General features: G+C 50.2%; 1 protein-coding gene across 6 annotated transcripts in view; it reads left to right on the forward strand.

Annotated features, from left to right (window-relative positions):
• Nucleotides 1-17,287, forward strand: part of ccdc28b (coiled-coil domain containing 28B) — a 41,555-nt gene that overhangs the window by 16,850 nt on the left and 7,418 nt on the right. For 5 of the 6 annotated variants that reach the window (XM_041212063.1, XM_041212064.1, XM_041212065.1 and 2 more), the window contains exon 4: nucleotides 8,533-8,687. In XM_041212063.1, the coding sequence (XP_041067997.1) occupies nucleotides 8,533-8,687 (155 nt within the window). Of the gene's footprint in view, nucleotides 1-8,532; nucleotides 8,688-11,080; nucleotides 11,162-17,287 lie in introns of those variants that run through there. The other variant, XM_041212068.1, reaches the window with a different exon arrangement.

Below are 17,287 nucleotides of genomic sequence, written 5' to 3' on the forward strand. Positions count from 1 at the left end.
CACACTTTTCAGGGTTAAATTCCATCTGCCACTTATCTGCCCATTTGACCATCCTGTCTATATCTTCCTGTAGCCCAAGACACTCAACCTCACTGTTAACCACTCGGCCAATCTTTGTGCCATCCGCAATCTTACTAATCCTACCCCCCACATAGTTATCTATGTCGTTTATATAAATGATGAATAATAGGGGACCCAGCACAGATCCCTGTGGTATGCCACTGGACACTGGCAGAGGTCCAGGTGAACAAATGCTGAAGGTGCAGTACTGAACAGGTTTTGTTGAATCTTACATGGCAAATGGACTCTGACGCTTACTCATCTTTTTCTAAGACCAACAATTTAGAGGCAGTTCAGATGCTGATTGTGAGAAGATCTTGTACATTGGTCTCTTGTGGTACTGTGCCTTCATGTACAGTAGTTGCAAAATAAAATGTGAAAACTCAAAAAAAAAACTCCAAAGTGCCCACATCCTCTATTGTACTAAAGTTCTGGTCACCAATCATCTGTGCCCTTGCAGACTTACACCGGCTGCCTGTCCTTCAACACATTCAATTTAAAAATTGTTTCGTTCCTCATTTGTGGAGCAGGTCTGATTGGCTGAATCAGCTCCTGCTCCTATTTTCTATGACCTTCAAATTTCTCTAAGGCATTCTCCCTCCCACTCCCTCTGGTCCTCCAACCCCTGCCTGTTGTACGCATCTTTTCTGTTTGTACAGGATTGATGGACTTCTGCGATTCTACCCTGAAACCACTCCATCCCGACATCTCTTTAACCTTTAAAACTCGGTTTTTAAATGAGTGTTTGGTCACTCCTCCCTCTTCTCCCACCATGGTTTGGCGCCTATTTAATGTTTTCTTCTTTTTAGTGTACCTTGAAACATTTTCAATGTTAAAGCGTTACCTGTGCAGGTTGGGGGAGGAGGGAGAGTTGGACCTAAAGAGTGCAGAAATCTAGATTAATTTCATCATGAAAAATGGAATAAAAGAATTTTTAAAAACTATTCACACGTGTCCCCTCATGTGACAGTGTCACGTGAGCCAGAACATGTTTCTGAATTTCAATAAAAAATTCTATTTAACTTATAAGCCCTTTGTGAAACCTCATCCTGCCCTCATGTGGATGAGGTTCCATGAAAAATTTGGACCAGTTCTGGGGAAGGTGGGATCTGTGCAAACCGGATGGTCTACACCTGAACAGGACTGGAACGAATATCCTCGCAAGGAGATTTGCTAGTACTGTTGTGGGGTGGGTGGGTTGGAGCGGGTGGGGGGTAGGGTTTAAAGTAGATTGGCAGGGGGCTGGGAACCTGAGGGCAAATTCAGAGCAGGGAATGGGAGATGGAGAATCAGTGAGTGACTCTGAAAGATAGAAGAAGCACAGGTTAAAAAGTGTACAGCACAGGAATTTGGCAGTGTTAAAAGGTGTATATGTAAATGCAAAGAGTATAGCAAAGAAAGCTGATGAGCTGAGGACACAGATAGATACATGGCAGCATGATATCATCGCTATAATGGAAACTTGGCTTAAGGAGGGGAAGAAATGGCAGCTCAACATCCCAGTATATAGAGTTTTTCAAGCAGGATAGAGAGGTGGCATAAAACAATGGGGGTGTAGTATTATTGGCTAACGAATCAATTACAGCTGTGAGGACGGAGGATTCACTAAATGAATCATCAAATGAGGCCAAATGGGTTGATGTCAGAAATAAAATCTTTGGAGGGGGTGGGGGTTTACAATAATGGTTCCAGGGATGAGAAACTTCAGCTGTGAGGATAGATTGGAGAGGTTGGGACTGTTCTCCCCGGAGAGAAGGCAGCTAAGAGGAGATTTGATAGAGGTGTTCAACATCATGAGGGCTGGACAGAGTAGATAGGGAGAAATTGTTCCTGCTCGTAAAAGGATCACGAATGAGAGGGATGAGAAACAATTAGGACATTTAAAAGTGATTTGCAAAAGAAGCAAATGTGATGTGAGAAAAACCTTTTCCACACAGCAAGTGGTTTAGGTGTGGATTGCACGGCCTGGAAGTGTGGTGGAGGCAGGTTCAATCGAGGTATTCAAGAGGGCGTTAGATGATTATTTGAATAGAAACAAAGTGCAGGGGAATGAGGAAAAGGCAGGGCAATGGCGCTAGGTCATAATGCACATTTGAAGAGCTGGTGCAGACATGGGCTGAATGGCCTCCTTCTGTGCCGCTAAGATTCTGTGATTTTACTAAGTCATTTGACGAGGTCCCACATGGCATCCCATGGGATACAGGGAAGGAGGCAAGTTGGAGCCAAATTGTCTCAGTGACAGGAAGCAAAGGGTAATGGTGGGTGGATGTTTTTGTGAATGGAAAGTGGTTTCCAGTGGTCCACAGGGCTCAGTGTTGGGGCCCTTGCTTTTTGTTGTATATATTAATAATTTGCAATTAAATGGGAGAAGCAGGATTGGGAAATGTCCAGATGACACAAGAATTGGCCGTGCAGTTGATAGTGTGAGAAATGGATGTAATCTTCTTTTAATATTTTTGGGGGGGTGTGTGCATTTGCATTTATGAATTAAGTTGGGTAGAGATTAATAGGAGACAGGTTGTCTGGGGAAGGGGGGTTAAAATATGAGAAGGGTAGAGGTCTTAGGTTTGAGATACAAGGTTTGACATTAGATTTAACGTTTGCATTTTTACATAAGTTGAGAGTTTGTTTGAATATCAAAGGGAAGTCAGAGGTAGCAAGAAACATGTTTGCATCTTGCAGGAGTTCCATAGGTAGATAGAATTGGGGGTGTTATAGTTTATTTACCCCAAACCAAAGGCAAGATGGAAACATGAAAGATCCTTTATTTGGAAGGATTTGAGTTTCAAAGTGATGTGAAAGCAATGGAACCTGAGATGAAAGAGGGGGGAAAACATATTTTCAAGTTACCGTAGCAAGCTTAAGGGAACTGTGGTGGTTGGAGCTGGAGTTAAGCTGTTGAGCAGGAGCTGAGTTGGGAGCTGTGGCTCTGGGCTGGAAGAAGATGCAGGTTTGAATCAGTCATTTGTCAAGCCAGAAAAGTCTTGGGCTGCAAAAAGCAGTTTTATTCTGAAGTTTGGGTTTCCAGCGCAGAGTGGAAGAGAATTACAGGTCATGTGGTATTTTTTTGGCCAATGCAGACATGATGGGCTGAATGGTCTATTTCTGCACTGGAAGTTTTCTGTGAATCAATGGATAATCCCTTTGAGTCATTGAGGAATTTATTTTTCTATGTTAAATTTCTATTAAAACAAATGCAATTTTAAGAAAGCAATCTATACATTTAAATAAATCATCTATGATCTGCTTTGCCCCCTTGGCAATGTCTGAATGTAGCAGTAGAAATGTCTCTTGCCTTTCTGGTTGGTTGGTGCCAATTACATGGGCCAGGATTTTATTTCTAGCGTGTGGAGGTGGGCAGTAAAACGACGTGTGGGTGATGTTGGCGTGTGTCCCAATGTCATCGCACAGACTCGTGATGTTTTGTTCAGAGGGCATGCGCCAGAGTTGGCAGCGCGCCCGCTGGTAATTGACAGGCTTGTTAAGGTCATTAAACAGGTAAGTACCCAACGATTGGTGGGCAGGTAAAAAGGCCAAGTGAGCTTGGCCACCAGCAGGATGAGGCTTCCTAAAGCTTTTACCAACTCAATGAAAACTTTTTCTGATTGAAAAAAACATGTCCCACCTCACCTGACACAGTCACCTCACCTGACACAGTCACATGACACAGTCACCTCACCTGACAGTCACCTCACCTGACACAGTCACCTCACCTGACACAGTCACATGACACAGTCACCTCACCTGACAGTCACCTCACCTGACACAGTCACCTCACCTGACAGTCACCTCACCTGACACAGTCACATGACACAGTCACCTCACCTGACACAGTCACCTGACACAGTCACCTCATCTGACAGTCACATGACACAGTCACCTGAAGAGACTTGTTTTGTTACATTTTTATTGCTTTTATTTATATTTTTAAAAAGCGCTACAATCTCCCTGAGGCAGCTCCGTGCCTCAGCTCCTTCCCTCCGTCCCTCAGCTCCTTCCCTCCGTCCCTCAGCTCCTTCCCTCCGTCCCTCAGCTCCTTCCCTCCATGCCTCAGCTCCTTCCCTCCGTGCCTCAGCTCCTTCCCTCCGTGCCTCAGCTCCTTCCCTCCGTGCCTCAGCTCCTTCCCTCTGTCCCTCAGCTCCTTCTCTCAGTGCCTCAGCTCCTTCCCTCCGTGCCTCAGCTCCTTCCCTCCGTGCCTCAGCTCCTTCCCTCCATGCCTCAGCTCCTTCCCTCCGTGCCTCAGCTCCTTCCCTCCGTGCCTCAGCTCCTCCCCTCCATCCCTCAGCTCCTTCCCTCCATCCCTCAGCTCCTTCCCTCCATCCCTCAGCTCCTTCCCTCCGTGCCTCAGCTCCTTCCCTCCGTGCCTCAGCTCCTTCCCTCTGTGCCTCAGCTCCTTCCCTCCGTCCCTCAGCTCCTTCCCTCCGTCCCTCAGCTCCTTCCCTCCGTCCCTCAGCTCCTTCTCTCCGTCCCTCAGCTCCTTCTCTCCGTCCCTCAGCTCCTTCCCTCCGTCCCTCAGCTCCTTCCCTCCGTGCCTCAGCTCCTTCCCTCCGTGCCTCAGCTCCTTCCCTCCGTGCCTCAGCTCCTTCCCTCTGTGCCTCAGCTCTGTCCCTCCGTCCCTCAGCTCTGTCCCTCCGTCCCTCAGCTCCTTCCCTCCGTCCCTCAGCTCCTTCCCTCCGTCCCTCAGCTCCTTCCCTCCGTGCCTCAGCTCCTTCCCTCCGTGCCTCAGCTCCTTCCCTCCGTGCCTCAGCTCCGTCCCTCCGTCCCTCAGCTCCTTCCCTCCGTCCCTCAGCTCCTTCTCTCCGTCCCTCAGCTCCTTCCCTCCGTGCCTCAGCTCCTTCCCTCCGTCCCTCAGCTCCTTCCCTCCGTGCCTCAGCTCCTTCTCTCAGTGCCTCAACTCCTTCCCTCCTTCCCTCAGTGCCTCAGCTCCTTCCCTCCGTCCCTCAGCTCCTTCCCTCCATGCCTCAGCTCCTTCCCTCCGTCCCTCAGCTCCGTCCCTCCGTCCCTCAGCTCCGTCCCTCCGTCCCTCAGCTCCTTCCCTCAGTGCCTCAGCTCCTTCCCTCAGTGCCTCAGCTCCTTCCCTCAGTGCCTCAACTCCTTCCCTCCTTCCCTCAGTGCCTCAACTCCTTCCCTCCTTCCCTCGGTGCCTCAGCTCCTTCCCTCCTTCCCTCGGTGCCTCAGCTCCTTCCCTCGGTGCCTCAGCTCCTTCCCTCGGTGCCTCAGCTCCTTCCCTCGGTCCCTCAGCTCCGTCCCTCCGTCCCTCAGCTCCGTCCCTCCGTCCCTCAGATCCTTCCCTCCGTCCCTCAGCTCCTTCCCTCCGTCCCTCAGCTCCTTCCCTCCGTGCCTCAGCTCCTTCTCTCAGTGCCTCAACTCCTTCCCTCCTTCCCTCAGTGCCTCAGCTCCTTCCCTCCGTCCCTCAGCTCCTTCCCTCCATGCCTCAGCTCCTTCCCTCCGTCCCTCAGCTCCTTCCCTCAGTGCCTCAGCTCCTTCTCTCAGTGCCTCAACTCCTTCCCTCCTTCCCTCAGTGCCTCAGCTCCTTCCCTCCATGCCTCAGCTCCTTCCCTCCATGCCTCAGCTCCTTCCCTCCGTCCCTCAGCTCCGTCCCTCCGTCCCTCAGCTCCTTCCCTCCGTGCCTCAGCTCCTTCCCTCAGTGCCTCAGCTCCTTCCCTCAGTGCCTCAGCTCCTTCCCTCAGTGCCTCAACTCCTTCCCTCCTTCCCTCGGTGCCTCAGCTCCTTCCCTCGGTGCCTCAGCTCCTTCCCTCGGTGCCTCAGCTCCTTCCCTCGGTGCCTCAGCTCCTTCCCTCGGTGCCTCAGCTCCTTCCCTCCGTCCCTCAGCTCTGTCCCTCCGTCCCTCAGCTCTGTCCCTCCGTCCCTCAGCTCCTTCCCTCCGTCCCTCAGCTCCTTCCCTCAGTGCCTCAGCTCCTTCTCTCAGTGCCTCAACTCCTTCCCTCCTTCCCTCAGTGCCTCAGCTCCTTCCCTCAGTGCCTCAGCTCCTTCCCTCCGTGCCTCAGCTCCTTCCCTCCGTGCCTCAGCTCCTTCCCTCCGTGCCTCAGCTCCGTCCCTCCGTCCCTCAGCTCCGTCCCTCCGTCCCTCAGCTCCGTCCCTCCGTCCCTCAGCTCCGTCCCTCCGTCCCTCAGCTCCTTCCCTCCGTCCCTCAGCTCCTTCCCTCAGTGCCTCAGCTCCTTCTCTCAGTGCCTCAACTCCTTCCCTCCTTCCCTCAGTGCCTCAGCTCCTTCCCTTCGTCCCTCAGCTCCTTCCCTCCATGCCTCAGCTCCTTCCCTCCGTGCCTCAGCTCCTTCCCTCCGTGCCTCAGCTCCTTCCCTCCGTGCCTCAGCTCCTTCCCTCCGTGCCTCAGCTCCTTCCCTCCGTGCCTCAGCTCCGTCCCTCCGTCCCTCAGCTCTGTCCCTCCGTCCCTCAGCTCCTTCCCTCCGTCCCTCAGCTCCTTCCCTCCGTCCCTCAGCTCCTTCCCTCCGTGCCTCAGCTCCTTCTCTCAGTGCCTCAACTCCTTCCCTCCTTCCCTCCGTCCCTCAGCTCCTTCCCTCCGTCCCTCAGCTCCTTCCCTCCATGCCTCAGCTCCTTCCCTCCGTCCCTCAGCTCCTTCCCTCCGTCCCTCAGCTCCTTCCCTCAGTGCCTCAGCTCCTTCCCTCAGTGCCTCAACTCCTTCCCTCCTTCCCTCGGTGCCTCAGCTCCTTCCCTCGGTGCCTCAGCTCCTTCCCTCGGTGCCTCAGCTCCTTCCCTCGGTGCCTCAGCTCCTTCCCTCGGTGCCTCAGCTCCTTCCCTCCGTGCCTCAGCTCCTTCCCTCCGTCCCTCAGCTCCTTCCCTCCGTCCCTCAGCTCCGTCCCTCCGTCCCTCAGCTCTGTCCCTCCGTCCCTCAGCTCCTTCCCTCTGTGCCTCAACTCCTTCCCTCCTTCCCTCGGTGCCTCAGCTCCTTCCCTCCATCCCTCAGCTCCTTCCCTCCATCCCTCAGCTCCTTCCTTCCGGGCCTCAGTACCTCAGCTCCGGGCCTCTGTACCTCAGCTCCGGGCCTCAGTACCTCAGCTCCGGGCCTCAGTACCTCAGCTCCGGGCCTCAGTACCTCAGCTCCGGGCCTCAGCTCCGTGCCTCAGCTCCTTCCCTCCGTCCCTCAGCTCCTTCCCTCCGGGCCTCAGTACCTCAGCTCCGGGTCTCAGTACCTCAGCTCCGTGCCTCAGCTCTGGGCCTCAGCTCCGGGCCTCAGGGAGGTTGAAGCTCTCTCCTGTGCGCGTGGGTGAAAGAGCGCTGGACCCGACCTGCCCCCTCCCCCTGTCTGCACAGGCGGGGCTCAGTGTGTTACACTGTGTGGGCCTTAATTGGTCCACCTGTGTAAAGTGGGGGTGCGGAGTTGATCACCGGCAGCTCTGTGACCCATCCCGACACGGGAAAAATTCAGGCCATGGTTTTTTTATTCATTCACAGGATGTGGACTTCGCTGGCTGGGCCAGCATTTATTGCCCATCCCCAATTACCCTTTAGAAGGTGGTGGTGAGCTGCCTTCTTGAACCGCTGCAGTCCATGTGCTGTAGGTACACCCACAGTGCTGTTAGAGAGGGAGTTCCAGGATTTTGACCCAGCAACTGTGAAGGAACGGCGATATATTTCCAAGTCAGGATGGTGAGTGATTTCGAGGGGAACTTCCAGGTGTTGGTGTTCCCATCTATCTGCTGCCATTGTCCTTCTAGATGGTAGTGCTCGTGGGTTTGGAAGGTGTTGTCAAAGGAGCCTTGGTGAATTCCTGCAATGCATCTTGTCGATGGTACACACTGCTGCTACTGTGTGTCAGTGGTGATGGAGGGAGTGAATGTTTGTGGATGTGGTGCCAATCAAGGAGGCTGCTTTGTCCTGGACAGTGTCGAGCTTCTTGAGTGTTGTAGGAGCTGCACTCATCCAGGCAAGTGGGGAGTATTCCATCACACTCCTGACCTGTGCCTTGTAGATGGTGGACAGGCTTTGGGGAGTCAAGAGGTGAGTTACTCGCTGCAGGATTCCCAGCCTCTGACCTGCTCTTGTAGCCACAGTATTTATATGGCTAGTCCAGCTCAGTTTCTGGTCAATGGTAACCCCCAGGATGTTGATAGTGGGGAATTCAGTGATGGTAATGCCATTGAATGTCAAGGGGAGATGGTTAGATTCTATCTTGTTGGAGATGGTCATTGCCTGGTGTGGCATGAATGTCACTTGTCAGTGGTGTTATAAATCTTGTGGTTAGCATGAATCAATTGACTCTGTGAACTGTGTTCCAGTTCACAACCATTATGTTGCCATGCCAACATTTTAAAGTTGAAATAACTTTAACTTTTTAAAGGTTGTAACTTAAGTTTAACAAAGTTGGCTTTGGTCCACTGGACTCAATTTATAAATAAACTTAGCCCGAAACGTGAGCTGCTACAGTTTACTGAATTACACTTTCCTTTTCTTGATTGTTTTTTTTCAATTGTGAAAATGCTGTATTTTCTTTAGGGAAAGAGTGTTCCTTTGAACAGATGGAACACGTGAGAGAGATGCAGGAGAAAATGGCCCGTTTACATTTCAGCCTCGACAGTCATGTGGAGGAGCTTTCTGAAGATAAGAAGAGGAATGCCTCTGACAGGAACCTTGAACAGCTACTGACAAACGTAAGTTAGAGTATTTTTTTGGTGTCGAATGTGAGGTTATTTTGGTCTGGAGTGTTTTACATAATGATAACATCCAGGCATCATTTTAAGGGAACAGTTACATGTCTGAGATTACGTCATTTGGAATGAATTCAGTTTTAGGTCCCACAGATGAGAGCAATACAACTTCAACTCTGACACGATAACTTTCCAAACCCTTCAAGTACTGACCCAGGGCCAATATGGTGTTTTTAACACTTTTCTTTTCCAAGGAAATGGAGTTCCATCCTTTTTTGATTATTAATGTGGAACCTGGTCATTGGTCTATCTTGTGCATGGCAACTGTCAGCCTGACTGGGATGGTAACACTCACATATCTAACTGTCAGCTTGACTGGGAGGGTAACACTCACATATCTAACTGTCAGCTTGACTGGGAGGGTAACACTCACATATCTAACTGTCAGCTTGACTGGGATGGTAACACTCACATATCTAACTGTCAGCTTGACTGGGATGGTAACACTCACATATCTAACTGTCAGCTTGACTGGGATGGTAACACTCACATATCTAACTGTCAGCTTGACTGGGATGGTAACACTCACATATCTAACTGTCAGCCTGACTGGGAGGGTAACACTCACATATCTAACTGTCAGCTTGACTGGGATGGTAACACTCACATATCTAACTGTCAGCTTGACTGGGATGGTAACACTCACATATTTAACTGTCAGCTTGACTGGGAGGGTAACACTCACATATCTAACTGTCAGCTTGACTGGGATGGTAACACTCACATATTTAACTGTCAGCTTGACCGGGATGGTAACACTCACATATCCAACTGTCAGCCTGACTGGGATGGTAACACTCACATATCTGTCAGCCAGAATGGGAGGGTAACACTCACATATCTAACTGTCAGCTTGACTGGGATGGTAACACTCACATATCTAACTGTCAGCTTGACTGGGATGGTAACACTCACATATCTAACTGTCAGCCTGACTGGGAGGGTAACACTCACATATCTAACTGTCAGCTTGACTGGGAGGGTAACACTCACATATCTAACTGTCAGCTTGACTGGGATGGTAACACTCACATATTTAACTGTCAGCTTGACCGGGATGGTAACACTCACATATTTAACTGTCAGCTTGACTGGGAGGGTAACACTCACATATCTAACTGTCAGCTTGACTGGGATGGTAACACTCACATATTTAACTGTCAGCTTGACCGGGATGGTAACACTCACATATCCAACTGTCAGCCTGACTGGGAGGGTAACACTCACATATCTGTCAGCCAGAATGGGAGGGTAACACTCACATATCTAACTGTCAGCTTGACTGGGATGGTAACACTCACATATCTAACTGTCAGCTTGACTGGGATGGTAACACTCACATATCTAACTGTCAGCCGGACTGGGATGGTAACACTCACATATCTGTCAGCCAGAATGGGAGGGTAACACTCACATATCTAACTGTCAGCCTGACTGGGATGGTAACACTCACATATCTGTCAGCCAGAATGGGAGGGTAACATTCACATATCTAACTGTCAACTTGACTGGGATGGTAACACTCACATATCTAACTGTCAGCTTGACTGGGAGGGTAACACTCACATATCTAACTGTCAGCCGGACTGGGAGGGTAACACTCACATATCTGTCAGCCTGACTGGGAGGGTAACACTCACATATCTAACTGTCAGCTGGACTGGGAGGGTAACACTCACATATCTGTCAGCCTGACTGGGAGGGTAACACCCACATATCTAACTGTCAACTTGACTGGGAGGGTAACACTCACATATCTAACTGTCAACTTGACAGGGAGGGTAACACTCACATATCTAACTGTCAGCCTGACTGGGAGGGTAACACTCACATATCTAACTGTCAACCCGACTGGGAGGGTAACACTCACATATCTAACTGTCAGCCCGACTGGGAGGGTAACACTCACATATCTAACTGTCAGCCTGACTGGGAGGGTAACACTCACATATCTAACTGTCAGCCTGACTGGGAGGGTAACACTCACATATCTAACTGTCAGCCTGACTGGGATGGTAACACTCACATATCTAACTGTCAGCCTGACTGGGATGGTAGCACTCACATATCTAACTGTCAGCCGGACTCTCATGTCCAAGACAGAAGGTTGGAGGTTCAGGACACTTGAGCACAAAACTGGAAGCTGCCAATGTGTTGCAGTAGTGAGGGAAAGCTGCACTTTCAAAGCTGCAATTTGCTTTCTATTTAGAAGAGTAACGGAGTTCACCCTAGTGTCCTCACTAATATTTATCCCTCAATCAACATCATAAACAGATTATCTGGTCATTATTGTTAGGACTGTTTACTTCTCTTTGCTCTTGTTAATTTAAACACAGACATTAGCTGGAACAACTACAGCATCAAAACCTTCTCCTTAACCAGCTCAAGTCACACAATCGGTGAAACAGCCCATGTCCAAGTGCAGCAAGACCTGGACAATATCCAGGCTTGGGCTGACAAATGGAAGTAACATTCACACCACACAAGTGCCAGGCAATGACCATCTCCAACAAGAGAGAATCCAACCATCGCTCCTTGATTTCAATGGCATTACCAGCACTGAATTCCCCCTCTGTCAACATCCTGGGGGTTACCATAGACCAGAAACTGAACTGGACTAGCCATATAAATACTGTGGCTACTAGAGCAGGTCAGAGGCTGGGAATCCTGCGACGAGTAACTCACCTCCTGACTCCCCAAAGCCTGTCCACCATCTATAAGGCACAAGTCAGGAGTGTGATGGAATACTTCCCACTTGCCTGGATGAGAGCAGCTCCCAAAACACTCAAGAAACTTGACAACGTCCAGGACAAAGCAGCCCCGCTTGATTGGCACCACATCCACAAACATTCACTCCCTCCACCACCAATGCACAGTAGCAGCAGTGTGTACCATCTACAAGATGCACTGCAGGAGTTCACCAAGGTTCCTTCAACAGCACCTTCCAAACCCAAGACCACTACCATCTAGAAGGACAAGAACAGCAGATAGACGTGAACTCCACCACCTGGAAGTTCCCCTCCAAGTCGCTCACCATCCTGACTTGGAAAAAAATCACCGTTCCTTCACTGTCGCTGGGTCAAAATCCTGGAACTCCCTCCCTAACAGCACTGTGGGTGTATCTACACCACAGGGACTGCAGCGGTTCAAGAAGGCAGCTCACCACCACCTTCTCAAGGGCAATTAGGGATGGGCAATAAATGCTGGCCCAGCCAGCGAAGCCCACATCCCATGAATGAATAAAAAAAAATCCAACTTGAGTACTCAATCAAATCATCTAATTTCATCGGATTATATGATTCTTTATTAATGAGTTCACAATTCACTGTAAGAACTCGGGTACCCAGCTTCCAGTCTAGCTGGGCTGCAGCAAAGAGTGGTTGCCTCATAACTTTTATATCAATTCTACCTTTGATCTGTACGTTCCATGCACACTCATACCAAACTAGAATACATTAAAAGATGCACACTGTAGATTTTGGATAACATGGAGCCAAGAAGATACATTCATGTTCATCTTTCTCTCTCTCTCTCAATGGCCGGGATTCTGTCAGGCTGACGAGGGTCTTGCCAACCGGTCAGAGAACCTGTGGGCAGCCCTACTCCATGGGGGATCTTCAGGCACTTGAGTGGTCACCGTCGCCTTCTTCATGAATGAAGTGCCCAGTGGCATAAGTTCAGTCCGAGAGCCGTTGGCCAATCAGAAGCTGTTGTCCACAAGGTGGCTGCACTGTACCCACCAGTGGCCCAGGATCCTTGTGGGACCCCAGACCAAATGGGCTGGGTGGGGATCTCGGGTTGGGGGTTGCAGAGGCGGGAACAGGGGGTTGGGTTTCAATGGCCTCCCCCTTCCAAATGCTGGGTTTCTTATCGGGCACAGAGTGTCTGATGGTGAGGAACAGCTTGCTCTCCCCACACGCCCGGGAAGTAGTTGATAAACCAAACAGGTGGGAAAACATGCAGCCCCCATTTAATTCATGGGCCACCAATAAATTAGAGTGGGCTCAGGGATAATGAGTATCACCAATGAGTCTAACTGATGTCCCGGCAACAGCCAGAAATTCCCTGTCTGCTCCTATCACCCTCTGACTTAGTCAGAGCTGCATTAGAGCCAGCCCAATGGTTTTGTTACCATGGTTATATAATCCACATGGTTATATAATCCACGTATGCTCCTTAATCACTTTCTATTCCTGTAGGCACTGAACAAACAACGTATCCCAGACCTCAAACACAGACAAAAGATTTTCATTCCATTTTCACTGTCCATTTTCACTGTCCATTTTCACTGTCCATTTTCACTGTCCATTTTCACTGTCCATTTTCACTGTCCATTTTCACTGTCCATTTTCACTGTCCATTTTCACTGTCCATTTTCACTGTCCATTTTCACTGTCCATTTTCACTGTCCATTTTCACTGTCCATTTTCACTGTCCATTTTCACTGTCCATATTCACTGTCCATATTCACTGTCCATATTCACTGTCCATATTCACTGTCCATATTCACTGTCCATATTCACTGTCCATTTTCACTGTCCATTTTCACTGTCCATTTTCACTGTCCATATTCACTGTCCATTTTCACTGTCCATTTTCACTGTCCATTTTCACTGTCCATTTTCACTGTCCATTTTCACTGTCCATTTTCACTGTCCATATTCACTGTCCATATTCACTGTCCATATTCACTGTCCATTTTCACTGTCCATTTTCACTGTCCATATTCACTGTCCATATTCACTGTCCATATTCACTGTCCATATTCACTGTCCATATTCACTGTCCATTTTCACTGTCCATTTTCACTGTCCATATTCACTGTCCATATTCACTGTCCATATTCACTGTCCATATTCACTGTCCATTTTCACTGTCCATTTTCACTGTCCATATTCACTGTCCATATTCACTGTCCATATTCACTGTCCATATTCACTGTCCATATTCACTGTCCATATTCACTGTCCATTTTCACTGTCCATATTCACTGTCCATATTCACTGTCCATATTCACTGTCCATTTTCACTGTCCATTTTCACTGTCCATTTTCACTGTCCATTTTCACTGTCCATATTCACTGTCCATATTCACTGTCCATATTCACTGTCCATATTCACTGTCCATATTCACTGTCCATTTTCACTGTCCATATTCACTGTCCATATTCACTGTCCATTTTCACTGTCCATATTCACTGTCCATATTCACTGTCCATTTTCACTGTCCATTTTCACTGTCCATTTTCACTGTCCATATTCACTGTCCATATTCACTGTCCATTTTCCTTCCCTGTTGAATGGAACTGAAGCTGCTTTAACTCATTGGGCTGTATTTTTGCTACTGAGGCCTTTCCCTCACACCCCCTCCCCCTCCTTTCCCTCGCGCCCCCCTCCCCCTCCTTTCCCTCGCGCCCCCCTCCCCCTCCTTTCCCTCGCGCCCCCCTCCCCCTCCTTTCCCTCGCGCCCCCCTCCCCCTCCTTTCCCTCGCGCCCCCCTCCCCCTCCTTTCCCTCGCGCCCCCCTCCCCCTCCTTTCCCTCGCGCCCCCCCTCCCCCTCCTTTCCCTCGCGCCCCCCTCCCCCTCCTTTCCCTCGCGCCCCCCTCCCCCTCCTTTCCCTCGCGCCCCCCTCCCCCTCCTTTCCCTCGCGCCCCCCTCCCCCTCCTTTCCCTCGCGCCCCCTCCCCCTCCTTTCCCTCGCGCCCCCTCCCCCTCCTTTCCCTCGCGCCCCCTCCCCCTCCTTTCCCTCGCGCCCCCTCCCCCTCCTTTCCCTCGCGCCCCCCTCCCCCTCCTTTCCCTCGCGCCCCCCTCCCCCTCCTTTCCCTCGCGCCCCCCTCCCCCTCCTTTCCCTCGCGCCCCCCTCCCCCTCCTTTCCCTCGCGCCCCCTCCCCCTCCTTTCCCTCGCGCCCCCTCCCCCTCCTTTCCCTCGCGCCCCCTCCCCCTCCTTTCCCTCGCGCCCCCTCCCCCTCCTTTCCCTCGCGCCCCCCTCCCCCTCCTTTCCCTCGCGCCCCCCCTCCCCCTCCTTTCCCTCGCGCCCCCTCCCCCTCCTTTCCCTCGCGCCCCCTCCCCCTCCTTTCCCTCGTGCCCCCTCCCCCTCCTTTCCGTCGCGCCCCCTCCCCCTCCTTTCCCTCGCGCCCCCTCCCCCTCCTTTCCGTCGCGCCCCCTCCCCCTCCTTTCCGTCGCGCCCCCTCCCCCTCCTTTCCGTCGCGCCCCCTCCCCCTCCTTTCCGTCGCGCCCCCTCCCCCTCCTTTCCGTCGCGCCCCCTCCCCCTCCTTTCCGTCGCGCCCCCTCCCCCTCCTTTCCCTCCCGCGCTCCCACTCCTTGCCCTTGCCCTCGCATGCTCCCCCTCCCCCTCCTTTCTCGCACGTGCTCCCCTCCCCCTCCCCCTCCTTTCCCTCACGCGCTCTCTGTAGTTCCTCTATGGAGGAACTGGCATCCTTGAAGGTGGATAAATCAGCAGGGCCGGATGGACTGTACCTCAGGCTGTTGAAGGAAGCCAGGGAGGAGATAGTGGATGCTCTGAGGATCATTTTCCAATCCTCACTAGATACAGGTGAGGTCCCAGAGGATTGGAGGTCTGCGAGCATTGTACCAATATTTAAAAAGGGTGTGAGGGATAGGCCAGAAAATTATAGGCCGGTCAGTCTGACTTTGGTGGTGGACAAATTATTGGATAAAATTCTGAGAGACAGGATAAACTGTCACTGAGAAAGGCCCAGGTTGATCAGGGATAGTCAGCATGATTATGTTAGGGGAAGATCGTGTCTCACTAACATAAGCTGGGACATGAGGGGACATGTCTGAATAATTTTAATCATTTTTTTTCACTCTTTAAAATGGAAGTTAATCTCCCTGAGGCAGCTTTGTGCAGCGATTGGCCCTGCACCTGTTCCCAAGCAACCCACCCAACAGGCAGAAAATCTGCCCAGGAAGTTATTGAGAGGAGTTGAGGAAGTGAGAGACCTCGAGGAGATTTACAACAATGTTGCTGGGGCTTGAAAATTGCAGCTATGAGGAGAGATTGGATAGGCTGGGTGTGTTTTCCTTAGAACAAAATTATGAAGGGCCTAGATAGGGTAGAGATGAAAAATTTTCTCCCTTCCCCCTTCCTCTGCCAGCCCCTCCCCCCTTTCTGGATCTACCCCTCTGCCCTTTCAGCGCCGGCCCCCCCCCCCCCCCCCTCTCCCCCCTCTCCCTCCACTGCCTGGCTGCTTTGGAAGTTCAGTAACACACTATTCCAGTAACATTACCACTTTGCCCTGTTTCCATGGCCCTGTAATTTCAATTTATTGTTTGCTTCAGTTGTTGCTCATGCCTGTTTTCCAGGTGTTCTGCTGAATATTGTCCTCCATTAATGTTAAACTTAATCTTGCCAATTCTAGGTTATGTTGTCATTCTTGGATCTTTTTTGCTGTCATAAGATCGTAGGAAATAGGAGCAGGCGAAGGCCATTTATCCTCTTGAGGCTGCTCCCCATTCGATAAGGTCATGACTGATCTTATTGTGACCGTAATTTCACTCTCCTGCCCACACCTCATAACATTTGACTTCCTTGATGATCAAAAATATGTATAATTCAGTCTTGAATATATTCAATGACCCAATCTCCACTACTGTCCATGGAAGTTAATTCCAAAGTCTACATGACCCTCTGAGAGAAAAGGATCCCTCCTGATCTCCATCTTAAATAGGTGACCCATTATTTTTAAACTGTGCTGCCTGGTTCCAGACTCCCTCACGATGGGAAACAGCCTCTCAGCATCATCCTGTCAAGCCCTCTCAGAATCTTATATCTTTCAAGAAGATCACCTCTCAATTCTTCTAAACTCCAATGTGTATAGGCCCAACCTACTTAACCTTTCATCATAAGGTGAAAGCCCAGGATTCAGCCTAGTGAACCTTCTCTGAACTGCTTCCAGTGCAAGTATATCCCTCCTTAAGGAGATCAAAATTGTACACACTACTCCAGATGTAGTCTTACCAATGCTCTGTACAGCTGTAGCAACACTTACCTACATTTATATTCCATTCTCCTTGCAATAGAGGCCAACATTCCATTTGCCTTCCAAATCACTTGCTGTACCTGCATTCATTTTGTGATTCATATACAAGAGCAACCAGATCCCTCTGTATCATAGATTTCTGCAGTCTCTCTCCATTTGAATAATATTCTGCTTTTATATTCCTCATGCCAAAGCAGACATCTTCATATTTTCGCACATATTTACCAAATTTTTGTCTACTCACTTAAGAGTCTGCAAAGGGATATGTTGTGTCCTCTTCACAATTTGTTTTGTACCTATCTGTGTCATCAGCAAATTTAGCACACTTGACCCCTTCATCCAAGTCGTAAGTGGTTGAGGCCCCAGCACAGATTCCTGTAACACTTCCTTTGCCAACCATAAATAATCCATTTATCTCAACCCTCTGCATCCTGTTAACTAACCAATCCTCTCTCCGTGTTAATATTTTACCAGCAACACCACCAGCTCTTATCTTGTATGGTTATCTTTTATGTGGCACCTTTTTGAATGCCTTTTGGAAT

The sequence above is a fragment of the Carcharodon carcharias genome, chromosome 19, assembly GCF_017639515.1.
Source record: "Carcharodon carcharias isolate sCarCar2 chromosome 19, sCarCar2.pri, whole genome shotgun sequence".
NCBI classification, from domain to species: domain Eukaryota; kingdom Metazoa; phylum Chordata; class Chondrichthyes; order Lamniformes; family Lamnidae; genus Carcharodon; species Carcharodon carcharias.